The sequence below is a fragment of the Muscardinus avellanarius genome (genome assembly GCF_963383645.1).
Source record: "Muscardinus avellanarius genome assembly, chromosome: 11".
NCBI classification, from domain to species: Eukaryota; Metazoa; Chordata; class Mammalia; order Rodentia; family Gliridae; genus Muscardinus; species Muscardinus avellanarius.
This window is the reverse complement of record NC_137797.1, coordinates 76,004,919-76,018,385: the sequence shown is the minus strand read 5'-3', so window position 1 is coordinate 76,018,385 and position 13,467 is coordinate 76,004,919. Positions and strand designations below refer to the sequence as shown.

At 38.5% G+C, this 13,467-nt stretch overlaps 1 protein-coding gene across 2 annotated transcripts in view; it reads left to right on the top strand.

The window, feature by feature from the left end:
• Positions 1 to 13,467, top strand: part of ANO6 (anoctamin 6) — a gene marked incomplete at both ends in the record, with an annotated part of 205,141 nt that overhangs the window by 133,369 nt on the left and 58,305 nt on the right. For both annotated transcript variants that reach the window (XM_080705450.1, XM_080705449.1), the window contains 4 exons: positions 8,000 to 8,065; positions 9,121 to 9,408; positions 9,812 to 9,925; positions 12,041 to 12,156. In XM_080705450.1, the coding sequence (XP_080561576.1) occupies positions 8,000 to 8,065; positions 9,121 to 9,408; positions 9,812 to 9,925; positions 12,041 to 12,156 (584 nt within the window). The remainder of the gene's footprint in view (positions 1 to 7,999; positions 8,066 to 9,120; positions 9,409 to 9,811; positions 9,926 to 12,040; positions 12,157 to 13,467) is intronic.

Below are 13,467 nucleotides of genomic sequence, written 5' to 3'. Positions count from 1 at the left end.
GCATTGGAGATGAATTTGCTCCTCTAGAGAGAAAAGAATTTATAGCACAATTTAATTTATGTCTTGGCTTTTTTTTTTTTTTGCCAGTAAGTCTAGTTTAATCATTTCTGCTTCCAGGTACAAATCATAGGCCACAGTCTAGGTTTAGCGCTTATATGTGAGGTTTTCCAACAAGGCACATAATTTTTAGTTAAAAATCGTGTGGCCTTAGATTCTCATTTATTCAACAAATATTTATTGAGCAATGGCTGTGTCAGTCAATATGCAATATTAATTATCTTTCATTTTTAACATGAAAAACAGCTAGCTCTACACTAATTCTTAAAATGTCAAGAACAGTTATGCAAGTGTAATTCTACAAAGAAGTAGAGATGATGATTTCTTATTAAAGGAGATGTAAGCAGTCTTTTCTAAAGTAGGTAGTCTTTTTCTGCTCTGTGTCTGTTTGACCAATATACCACAGATGCTAATTTGCTTTAACTACCTGATACACCAAGAAAGCTGGCTGGATCAATTTTTAACATATTCTACTAGTTCTTTTTGAATTACCATGCCAAAGGGAAATAAGAGCTGTTTAAAGTAACACCGAGGTGATATATTAACATGTTTAAGCAAATATAAAGTCCTATCTTTAATTCAGCTGTTCAAATATTTATAGTTGATGGTAAAATAGAAGAAATTATGACTGACTCCAAGGTCTATAAATTATCTTAAGAGAAATCAGGTAAACATCTCAGGAGTTCTATGTAAAGACTAGATAAAAAACTAAGGTAAGATAAAATAGTACCAGCTTTCTGGAGGGCGATGCAGCGATACATATCAAAGAATTTAAAATTGAATACCCTATCTGATTTAACAGTTCTACTTTTAGTACTGTATCCTGAGGAAATAATAAAGAATGAACAAAGATTGTTTTACAAGTGTGTTCATAATAGTGAAAAATTAGAAACAGTCTAAATAATCCAATACTTGGAGGTAGTTAAATAAATTACAATACATCTCCCTGAGAGGATATTGTCCAGGCTTTAAAATAAGATGGAGGGAAGCTTTTCTAATGTTTTCTGCATCTAGAGCAACATATGCTATATACTCTCATTAGTGACCTTTCTTATTACACTCAGAAATAGGACATAAGAGAAGAAACAAGATGTGTTCATTTCCTTCAGGGGATGAGAGGGATTATGTTCATTAGGTATCAAAGAAGTGGCCTAAGGACTGGGATGACCAAATTGGATGATGAGAGAAGGAGGAGGTTCCCTAGAGTTCCTATAAAATGGGGTTCATGTTGTGCCACTAGAGGGATTAGGGGCCATTAGGTGCACACTGTGGAAGCAGAGTGCGGTTCTCTGTTTTGTCAGATGTTTAATATTATAAAGGAAAGGTAAGCCTCTATGGGGATTGAGCTCAAGGGCATCTACCTCTCAACTATATCCCCAGGCTTTCCTCTTTATATTTATTTTGAAATAAGTCCTCACCAAGTTGCTGAGGATCTGCAAGTACAGGCTAAGGGAAATTGGACATTTGGGAAGGCAGAGAAAGAGAATTAACGATAGTGGCCAACATACTAACATATTTCCAACCCTCGTTATGCACCAAGCATCATGCTGTATACTTCATACCCCTGGTCACATTTAACAAACAACCCCAAATGAAGGTATCTCTTCTGTGATTGTTGAGATTAAGCCACCAATGCTTGTAAACTTGAAGTTTATGTGCCCAGTGTGGTCAAGTTAGCACATAGATTTGAATTTTGTCTCTCTGAATCTAACCAGTATGCCCCAGGAGTAAGAGGGAAACAAAAACTACAGGAGCTGAAGGGGCTATTTTGTAGGGCAAAATCTGGGAGGACAGAGTCCTGTGATTGTGATGAGTTGTAGCCTCCATTTAGAAACTATAGAGTGGGTACCAGGTCTCACTTGAAAACCCTTTTTAGCATGTTAGATTTATGGTCAGTGTAGCTTATATGACCAAGGCAGGAATTCTTTGTTTGCTGTATTTGTTGGCAGAATGGCTTGACTTTCTGAATGGAAACAAACAAATAAACAAACAAACAAAAAGCCAACTACAGTTGCTGTCCTGTAGTACTTGGTGTGCCTCACTCCATTTCTACATGACAGGCAGCCACTGGTCTACCATTCACTCATTGGACATTCATTGCACACTTACTCTTTGATAGGCCTACTCCAAGTTTTGATGGCATTGAGATAAAAAGACTAACATCTCAGGGGTCAGGGGAGGGATAATTGAAGAGAAGGTCAGGCCATGGGAAGATTTAATATTCTTAAGAATAGGAAGCCAGGTATGGTGTTGCATGCTTGTGATCCCAATACTTGAAAAGCTGAAACAGGAGGATCACTGAGATTTGTGGCCAACCTCAGCTACTTAGTAATGCATCCATAACTTAGTGAAACGCTGTTTCAAAACAAAAATAAAAAGTAGGGATAGAGATGTAGCTCAGAGGTACAATGTCCCTGGGTTTAATCCCTGGTACAAAAAAGGAAAAGAATAGGACACATTTGACATGTTTGGCTGAGCAATATGAGCAATGAAAAGAAAAATCGAAGTATTACTCAAGTTAGCTCAAGAACAGATGTAAAAGGACATACTTCAAATGCCAAAAAGAGAGGATGTCTGGCCTTAAATAGACCTGCAAGTGTTCAAGCGAGTAGTTGCTGTTCTCTATATAAAGGAAGGAAAGTTCACTGCAGAGCCTACGGATGTGTGTACCAAGGAGCACCTTGGAGTGTGGGACAGCTCCCTGGAGGATGACTGAAGGATACCTAGGAAGGAGGTAGCTGTGTGTCATGACTGCCTAACTGATGGGAACCATGACTTTGTAGCAAGGCCAGTTAACACAGTTATTTGATTTGTTTTTACCAGCACTTAAATTTAAGTGCTGCTGAGCCCATGAAGAATCCCACTCTTTTCATGAGAGGGATATTTGACTATAAGAGCTAAAACTCCTGGACCTACCCTTTATATCATAACTGAAATTTCTAACTAAATTCTGTAGGATATCAAAGACACAGGCACAAATGTGCTGTGACCTGCTGGAGACCATGTAGGCTGCCCCTTGCACAACCTCAGGAGGGTGAGTCTCCTCCTTTAAGGAGAGGACATCAAATATCCCACCCTCTCAGAACACTTACATCTCTGTTTTGGGGTGTTTAGTTTTTTAAAAATAGACTTTTGTTGGTGCTTTGTAATTACATCATGATGAAGCTTAGTTATCAAAACATGCATGTACACAGCACTTGGTATGTTTCCCTTCAGGTCCCACCCTGCTCCTTCCCGCCCATACATATCAGTGAGATGGGTAGTTATATCTTCATATATGCATATGGCATTATTTGAATTGTTTTCTTCATCAACCTCCTTTTTATTTTTTCTTTCCTTTTTGTGGCATTTATATTTCTTCTTTAGAGAAGTGTCTATTAAGTTCAGTTGCCTTTTTATAATTCTTTTTTCTTAGAGATAGGCTTTTTGAATATTCTAGATATTAGCCTTCTCTCAGAGCGTAGCTGGCAAAGATTTTCTCCCATTCTATAGACTCTCTCTTTAGACTCTTGATAGTTTTCTTTGCTGCACAGAAGCTTTTAAGTTTTATGCCATACCATTTATTGATCCTTTTTTCTAACCTGAGCTTTGGGGGTCTTATTAATTTTCACCTGCGTATTGAAGAGTTGGTTTTTGCCCTCTATTAATAATTGCACAGTCTCTGGTCTAATTTCTAGGTCTTTATCCATCTTGAGTTGACTCTTGTACATGGTGAGATGTCCAGGTCTAATTCTGTTCTTCAGTATATGGGTATCCAGTTTTCCCAGCACCATTTCTTGGAAAGACTGTCTTTTCTCCAGTGTATGTTTCAGGTTCCATTATAAAAAATCAACTGGCTATAAGTGTGAGGATTTATTTCTGTATCTTCTAATCCATTTGATCTATGTGTGATTTTGTGCCAGTACAGTGCTATTTTTATTACTACAGCTCTGTGACATAATTTGCAATCAGGTATTATGGTACATCCAGCATAATTATTATTGCTCAAAAATGCTATGTGATTTTGGTTTTAAGCTAACAAGGTTTCCCTAGTCCTTAGATATTTTTGTCAGAATTCTTGCTTGCATTTAACAAAAATGAGCTATAACTTAAGATACAGATTTTATCAGAAAGACATTAGAGAACTCACATTTCCCCCAAAAGGTTTGACAAATAAATGTGGAGACTGGGCATCAGGGAGGAAACACATGGCTACTGCCTTGGAAGTATTGGCACTGTGGCACTGCTGGCCAACAGTGGGCACCAAAACCTGTCTGCGTTGCTGTCTCTGGAACTGGCTTTCACTCTCTCCTCTGCACCGAGCCGCTGGGCTTCGTTCCTTAGAGTGTGGTGTGAGTGGTCTGCTTGGCAGGGATAGCTTATTTGCCAGTAGTAGAACTCCACAGGACACCAGGAAAAGGAGTCTGCTTTTTTTTCTGCTGTAGTAGATGCAGGTTCTGGTAGGAGTTGAAATGTTGGTGGCCATAAACAGTAAGATTCCACCACAGTGCATGAAACACATGAATAAATACTTCTCAGGTGTGTATCAAGAGGTCTCGATGCAGTTTGTGGACACTGAATTTGTGGGTAGTTCCTCTATGGCAGCCTGTCTGAAATTCTTCTTTGGGTTTTCAGTACTTTTCACTTCTCTTGGAAAATAATAGGACCTCAGAAAGTGTACACTGTGTTTATAAGTGCTAGATGAGTACAGTAGCCCCTTTATCTGCAGGGGACATATTCCAAGACCCTTGGTGGATTGCTTAAAGTCAGAGGTAGTGCACATTTCTGTGTATACTATGCTTTGTTTCCCTGTACATACATACACAACTTTAGTGCTTTTTTTTCTTCTTTACTAAGCATATCTCATACACTGTGGCTGTAACTTTTGCAGTTTGAGATGTGACAGTGAAACTAACATGATTTTCTCTTTCTTTCTTTCTTTACATTTTTTCAGAAGATTTATTCTTTTTTTGTGTGCGTGGTACTAGAGATGGAACCCAGAGGCATTCTACCTCTGAGCCACACCCCAACCCTATTTTCAAAAATTATTTATTTATTTATTTATTTATTTATTTATTTATTTATTTATTTATTGTGGTACTGGGGTTCCTGGAAGCCCTTCTACCTCAGGGCTACATTCCCAGACCTATTTTTTTTTATACTTTTTTATTTGGAAACAGGATCTCTTAAACCAGCGCGGCTGGCTTTGAACCTGCGAGATCCTCCTGTCTCTGCCTCCCAAGCACGGGAATTACAAGCATGTGCCACCACGCCCGGCTCATCAAAATTATTTATTTTGAAATAGGGTCTTAATGAGTTGCAAAGGGCCTCACTAAGTAGCTGAGGTGTCTGCAAACCATGATCCTCCTGTCTCAACTTCCCAAATGATGGCATTACAAGCATCTGCCACCACACCCAGCTTTCAGAAGATTTATTCTTACTGTTGATCTTCACAATCTCTATATACGATTTTTTTCTTATGAATTTGAGAACTTTCACCTTTTCCTTAGGATTTTTCTTTGGTTTATCCAAATTTCCAGCATCACTATTCTTTGTGGTCTCTCAAGTAAGATAAAGGTTATTTGAACATCAACACTCTGACACTGTGATGATCTATCTTATAACTAAGATGGCTTCTTTTTTTAATTAATTTATTTTTTTAAACAAATTTTTTATTGAACATAAATGGTATACATTTAAACTATATTTGGTGCCCTGAAGATGGCTTCTTAGTGATAAATGGTAAGTAGATTATACAGTGTAGATACTCTGGACAGAGGAAGGGTTCACATCCTGGGCAGAATGGAGCAGTATGAAATTTTATTTTTTTATTGGTGCATTGTAGTCACATATCTTAATGGGGTACAAGATGGTGGAGACATACATGCCCACATCACCTAATCAGCCCATGCCCAATTCCAGTCCCATTTCTTCCCCCTCCCTCCTTCTCATGTTTGACTTAGTGATTGACTTTGATATGTTTGTTAGAGTACATCATGTGCATTAGAGAATTTCCCTCTTCCCCTTCCCATCCCCTCAGTTGCCTTATTTGCTCATCTATAGTATTTCCTTCTTCATCTTGAGTTCCTCCTATGACCCATTTTCTCCCTAGCTTCCACATATTAGGGAAAAATAAAGCAACATTTTGTTTCTGATACTTCTGCAAAATATTCTAGGTTTCACTTGGACTTAGATTTAACCTAATACCAGTAGTGTTCTTTTCCCTTTTGACCTTTGTTCTTTTTCATATGGGACCATCTGCATCACATTTAGAACTGCCCACATTGTGCATTGCCCCTTCACGGTAGGCAGATCAGGAGTGTGCTCCCTGGGAACAGAGCCTGACTGCTGGCCACGCTGAGTTGCCTTGAACTTGACCCAGTCATTCTGCCCTAGCTTGTGACTGCTGAAGTTGTTTTAAAAAATTCAAATAGGGCTAGTAATATATGCTCATTAGTAGAACACTTAATTAGCAGTGCAATGACAACAGCACATAGATACATTGTATCCAGATTTTCCAGTTGTCTTTTGTAAAGTGTTGGTTTATCTCCTGTCATTATTGGAAATGGAAATCATAATTCATCTGCTTTATGAAGTTTTTTAAAGTCATGACCTTATGAGAATCTCAAAAAGAAATGAGTGTGGTTTTCTTTGTTCAGCAGATGAAGAAAATGAGGCACAGAGTTAAGGTTTTCTGTCATGAGGCACTGAAGTAATAAGAAATGAAACTAGAATTCCGGACCAAGCAGTCTTGGTCTCAAGGCCTGCTTTTTTAACCTCCATGCACACCTATTCTTTTCATTTCATAAACAGGATAACTGTTTCATTTACCAGCTTTTCTGTTAAGGATTAAACTAGAACATGCCTGTAATCCTAGTGCTTGGGAAATTGAAACAGGAGAATCATAGATTCAAGGCCAATTTCAGCAACATAGTGGTACCCTCAGCGACCTAGAGACCCTGTTTCAAAATAAAAAATTAGGAAGAGTTGGAGGTGGAACTCAAAGGTAGAATACTCCTGGGTTCAATCTCCCATACCACACACATATAAAAAGTTAAACTAATCCATACTTTTACATGCTTTCCTTAAGGCACAAGTTTGGGAGAGGCCTTGGCATATAGAATTCAATGCTAATAAATAAATATATTCTGCATCTTTTGAATTGACCATGTGATATGGACATATATATTATCAATTAGTTAGTTCCCTATTATTGTGAACATTTCAGTTAAAATCCTCTGAATTTTGCCAAATTATTAATATTGTTTTATTTGATTAAGGCATGTAGGGATGAAACATATGCCTCTAGTAACTTAGTCATTTGAATCTCTAATATGAAAATAATATTTTGTGTGTGTGTCACCAAGGATGGAACCCAGAAGACTTCTACCTTTGAGCGACATCTCCAGACCAGTTTTACATTTTATTTGGAAAAGGGTCTCACTAAGTTCCTGAGAACCTAAACTAAGTATCTGAGGCTGGCTTCAAACCTGCAATCCTCCTCTATCAGCCTTTCAAGTTCTGGGATTGCAAGCATGCACCACCATGCCCAGCTTGAAAATAAAACTTTAAAAGATGTGGAATCCTTAACTCTGGGAAAAAGTATCAGTGAATGGGAGTCAAAAAGTTCCATTTTGGCTTTTAGGTGCCCAAGAGTCCTTGGGATCATGCAAAGCAAGAGACTCTTAAGTCTCTCAAATGGCCAGAAATCCCAAGGCAACCCAGGGCACTCAGTGCCAGGGGAATCCAAGTACATGCCCAGTATTCTGTTGGAGACCCAGTGCCCACAAGTCACCAGCAAGCAGCAGGCAGCAAACACAGCTTCCTTACTTCTTCTTTGAGCAGATGTATTTCTTTATCCTGGCCAAACTAGTTTGCTTAGGTTGCTTTTTTTTCTTCTTAATAAAACAAAAGCCTTTTCTGCCTTTGATAAAACTAAATGTCTAACAATTTCTTTTGATAGAGAAAAAGACAAGCATATGAATCTAACCTCATCTGCCATGGCCTGGAGCTTGAAGCGACAAGATCGGTAAGTGTTGGTCCCTTTGCAGCCCTCAGCTGACCGTTGCTCTTGGCAACTTGTGGGTCCCTGGGAACTTGGTATTGGCTGGATGCAGTCCTGGCCAGGCAGTAGCCAGAGACTGGGAAGGAAGTCAGTCTACATCTGTGTTGTGTAGAATGTATTATTTTTTGACCAAAGCCAGCAGATCTTTTTCAATAGCCAAAGAATTTAATAATAATGCCTGTATAGTTGTCTTCTTCTTTTAAAAATCTTTTAAACTTTTTTTTTTACTATACCAACAAGAGTTGATAAAAATTAGAAAATACAATAATAGGGAAAATAAAAAAATCATCTGAATCTTAATTGCCCAGAAATAACTTTGTAGTCTCTTCTAAACTTTTCTTCCCATATATAATTTTTCTCCTTTCTAAAAAGGAAACTATTTCAGTTTTGTAATTTGTTTTTTCTTTAATAAGCAAACTTATTTCTGTATCAATAAATATAATTCTTTGACATTCTTAATAGCTGTAAGTCCCTGATTGGAATGAAGTGCTCAATAAATTAGCAAGATTAGTTTTTTCATTTGAATATTAGCTTTATGAAAAAAGCATAACAATTTATATTACTTTTTTAATAATTCAGAAGTTACTTTTAAGTCAAAATGAGGTTTTTCTTTTCTTTTCTTTTTTTTTTTTTTTTTTTTTTGGTACTGAGGGTGGAACCCAGGGTCTTTTCTACCTCTGGGCTCTACTCCCAGACCTATTTTATATTTTATTTGGAAACAGGATCTCACTAAGTTGCTGAAAGCCTCACTAGGTAGCTAAGGTTTGCTTCAAACCTGTGTGATCCTCCTGTCTCAGCCTCCTAAGCGCTGGGATTACAAGCGTGTGCCACCACACCCAGCCTCAAAATGAGGTTTTGCAGATTTACTTTTATTATATCTTTACTTTCATTGGTGTCCTTTATGTGTGTATGTATTTTTTTTTCTAAACTGCTAGCCCATAGGAAAGATTATATGTGTTTTAAATTGTGAAAATAGCTGGTTTGATTTCCTGATCTGTGTTTTAATTCTTCCACTGGAGGTTTTGGATGACAAGCTTGTGTTTGTGAAAGTGCATGCACCATGGGAAGTGTTATGTACCTATGCAGAGATAATGCACATCAAGTTGCCTCTGAAACCCAATGATCTAAAACTCCGGTCATCAGCTTTCCATACCTTCAACTTGTTCACCAAAATTCTGAGAGTAAATGAAAATCTCATCAAGCCAGAGCAAGAGTTTTTCACTGCCCCATTTGAGAAGAACCGGATAAATGATTTTTATATTGTTGATAAAGATACCTTCTTCAATCCAGCCACCAGAAGCCGCATTGTAAGTCTAGTTTCTATTTTGTGGTGATGTGGAACATGTTATTAAATAATTAGTGATTTGGTTTGGTTGGTATAGTTTTGTTTGTAAAATCTGTAAATAAAATAGCTGGGCATGGAGCACACACCTGTAATTCTGAGTACTTGGGAAGCTGAGACTGAAGGATTGTAGATTCACCTTCATAATTTGTTGAGATTCTTAGCAACCTAGTAAGAACTTGTTTCAAAAACAAAAATTAAAAGGGTTAGGGGTATAGCTTGGAGGCAGAATATCCCTGTGTTCAATCCCTAGTACCACAATAAGTAAATAAAATAAATTCTATAGATCCTCGTTACACTAGTAGACAATGATTATATGATTTAGTTCCACTTTATAAACCTCATACTCTCTTGTGGAATCTTTCCAGGTCTACTTCATCCTCTCCCGGGTCAAGTATCAAGTGATGGACAATGTCAGCAAGTTTGGGATTAACCGACTTGTAAGTTCCGGAATCTACAAGGCAGCCTTCCCTCTCCATGATGTAAGTCAAATGAAGAGGCCTAATATGCCCTTATGCCAACAGTATGAAAAGACCAACCTTTCTAACTTAGTTATTTCTCAGTAAAATAAAGATAATATACTGCAGAATTACAAGCTAGCTCGGCATGGTGGCACACACCTATAATCCAAGTACTTGGGAGGCTGAGACAGGAGGATCACAGGTCTGAAGCCAGCCTTAGCAACTTAGTGAGATCCCATTTTAAAATAAACAAATACAATAGGATGGGGAGGTAGCTCAGAGGTTGAATTCCCCGGGTTTCAATCCCCAGCACCAGTGTAGGGGGGGGAAGGAGGGTTACAAGCTCATTTAGGAAAAGAAAGAACCAGACTGTTCTGTTCAGTAATAGACCCCAGGCAAAAGAAGATGGCCCATTTAAGGAGTGGATGAATGAATGAGCAATTCCTCCTTAGCAGCTTACATGCCCAGCAGGACAGATTAGCAATTGTCCTGTATTAGCATTTCTGGAGCCCAAAATTCCTACTCTGCCACTTTCTAGCTTGATAACCTTGTGAAAGTCATTTAGCCTCTCTGTTCCTCAGTCTCCCCATCAATTAAGTGAGGGTAATAATAGTACCTACCTCATAAAGTTGTTATGAGAATTAATTAAATCAGTCCATGTTAAATGTTAGTCCATAGCACAAATAAGTAGTAAATAGGGTTATTTTAATAATTACTGACAGATGCTATAAACCAGGAAAGTATTAGTTCCTTGTAAGCAAAACAGGTGTTAAAAATCCCATTTATCATTTTTTGCAACATAAACTTTTTCTTTCTTGAAATACTGTTTTCAAACTATACCTCTGAATCTCATCACTTTTTAAAAGGCACCTGTCAGGATTTTTGTCACAGTGGCAAAACTCCAGATTGCTGACATTTTTTAAGGACTGGGAAGACTCACTGCAACCTCTTGAATTTAAGAGTACTACTTCAGCTGGTAGCATCTCATATGGAGTAAAATTTTTTAAATGTGACCACTAAAAACTCTAATGATTCATAAATGTAAGGACATTATATCTTAAACTTGTTTGCATAAGTCCTGCCATTGAAACAAATTAAATACCACATTATATTGCATTGTTACTTTGTTATATTCACTGTCAGTTTATCTGAATCCCTCAAGACTTGATTATTGCTATTGTGTAGTATGCATATTGGTGGATGAAGACAATATTGAAGTGTATTATAAAATAAAACTGGGACACACGTGGATAATCAGAGCAGAAAGAACCCAGTGAAGAGGCAGATATGGAGCTTTCTGATTAAGACCTCATTTGGCCATCCAGACTGATTGTGCAACTGTAGCTAATTAAATATAAACATTTTGGGGTGCTTGTGTATAGTTTTCCTAAAGATTAACCTGGGATGCCACAGCTGTATGGTATTCAGTTAACATTTGTCCATGCCCAAGTCCACTCTGGTGGTTTCTTATCATTGCAGTGGTGCTGTGTTCAGCCTGGGAGATGACCCTTGTGGTATCTGAGAGATGAGGGCCCGTGCCAAGGCTTGGCTGAGTGGTCATCTGTTTGTAGTGTATGAAGAAGAATGGCCATGCAGGAGAAGGGGTGACTGAATTTAAACAGAGGCAGGAAATTTTCTTTTTTTAATAACACAGTAATCAGGTTTGTTCTAAATGTTATCACAGAAGCACTGCCTCTCTGGGAACAAAGAAGCTTGGGTTTTAGAACTGGCCCTGCTGCTGACCAGCCACAGCCCTGGGTCCCCCATTATCGGAGAAGGGGGCAGGGCAGTCTGGTCTTCACTTCACTTTAGCCCTTGGATGGCCCAAGTTTTCATTGTTTAGGACTGCCCCACTTGTAGGACATTAAGCATTCCTGGGGCTCCCACAGAGTACCTGCATTGCTCTCCAGGATTGTACCATCCAAGCATTCATCACTGTCTACATAACATATGGCCCCAGGGGGATAGTAGTAACCCAGGCTTAGAATCACTGAAAATTTGATGGTATTTCCATCACCTCTAACAACCAAGGGCCCTTTTCCACAAATGACTCTGAAGTATTAGTGCCACACTTAATAGGTAGGCTTGTAAAAATAGGATTATTATGATACTCATTAATTTCCCTCTGCTTCTTAGTGTAAATTCGGAAGTATGTCAGAGGACCCCAGCTGTCCCAATGAACGGTACCTCCTGTACAGGGAATGGGCTCATCCTCGGAGCATATACAAGAAGCAGCCCTTGGATCTCATCAGGTGAGTTGTGGTAGAGTGCATGCTAGTGAGAAGTACTCAGGGTTATCCGTCAGATCTATAAGTGGACAGTAGTCAACCAAGGAAGCTCACCCAGAGCTCTGAGCTTTGTTCTGTCCAGAATTTTTATTGAAGCTTTATTATGTCAGCACAGTTGATTGAATCATCACATGTGGCTTAGTCTCTAGTCACTTCCCATTGCTGCAAGTACAGCCAGTGTCACTTGGCTCACAACACCAACTTTCTAGTTGCATGGTTGGTCTTCCTGGTATGGGTATACCCATCCCAAGTCATTCATTAGCACAAATCATGTAGAGCCCACCATGACTCACTCCATTGGCATAAAAGATCAGGTGTGAGCCGGGCATGGTGGCTTATGCCTGTAATCCCAGCGTTTGGGGGCTGAGACAGGAGGACTATATTTTGAGGACAGCCTCAGCTTCTGCTTATTTAGGCCTGTTTCAAAATAAAGAATAAAAAAATAGGGCTGGGGGTATAGCACAGAGGTATAATGCCCCTGAGTTCCATGCCCAGTACAGCAGAAAAGGAAAAAAAGAAAAAAAATCAGGTGTGGTCCAAGGGGCCCACCACGAATAAGAAGACACTCCTACCAATCAGAAAATTCCAAAGGATTAGAGATTACCTCCTAGGAACTGGGATCAAAGACCTACCAAATTATATATTACACAGAAGTAAATGTTAAATTGAGGTTATATGCTTGTAGGGTAAGATATGAAATTTCACTCTTCCTGAATCTGCTGTTAGATTGTATTTCATTAGTATTTCATGAGCATTGATGACTCTCTCATCGCTTGACTTCTCAAAGCACCAATTTTGACTGCTCTCTAGATATTTTTGTTGTTTGGGCAAGATAAAAGATTTTCACTGCTGGAGCTGAGTGGAGCAACACATTCTGTAATCCCAGTACTGAGGAGGATGAGACAGGAGAATTGCAGGTTTGAGACTAGCCTCAGCAGTTTAGCTATACTCTCAGCAACTTGGAGAGACTGTTTTAAAACATAAATAAATAAATAAATAAATAAATAAACAAACAAACAAACAGCTAGCTGGCTGGCTGGCTGGCTGGCTGGCTGGCTATATAGAGTTCCCCTGAGCTTAATACCAGTCCTCCCCATTCCTCCCTCAAAAGAATCTTCATACTAGAGGAACTAAGAACAAACATATAAAAAAGCAAATAAAAAATTAATCATTAGAAAAATTTCAAATTGAAATAAAGTATCAGAGTATTGAAATTGGGAGATGGGTGAGGAAGTGATCAAGAAAGCTGTCTTTGAGTAGGTGCCTTTTGAGCGA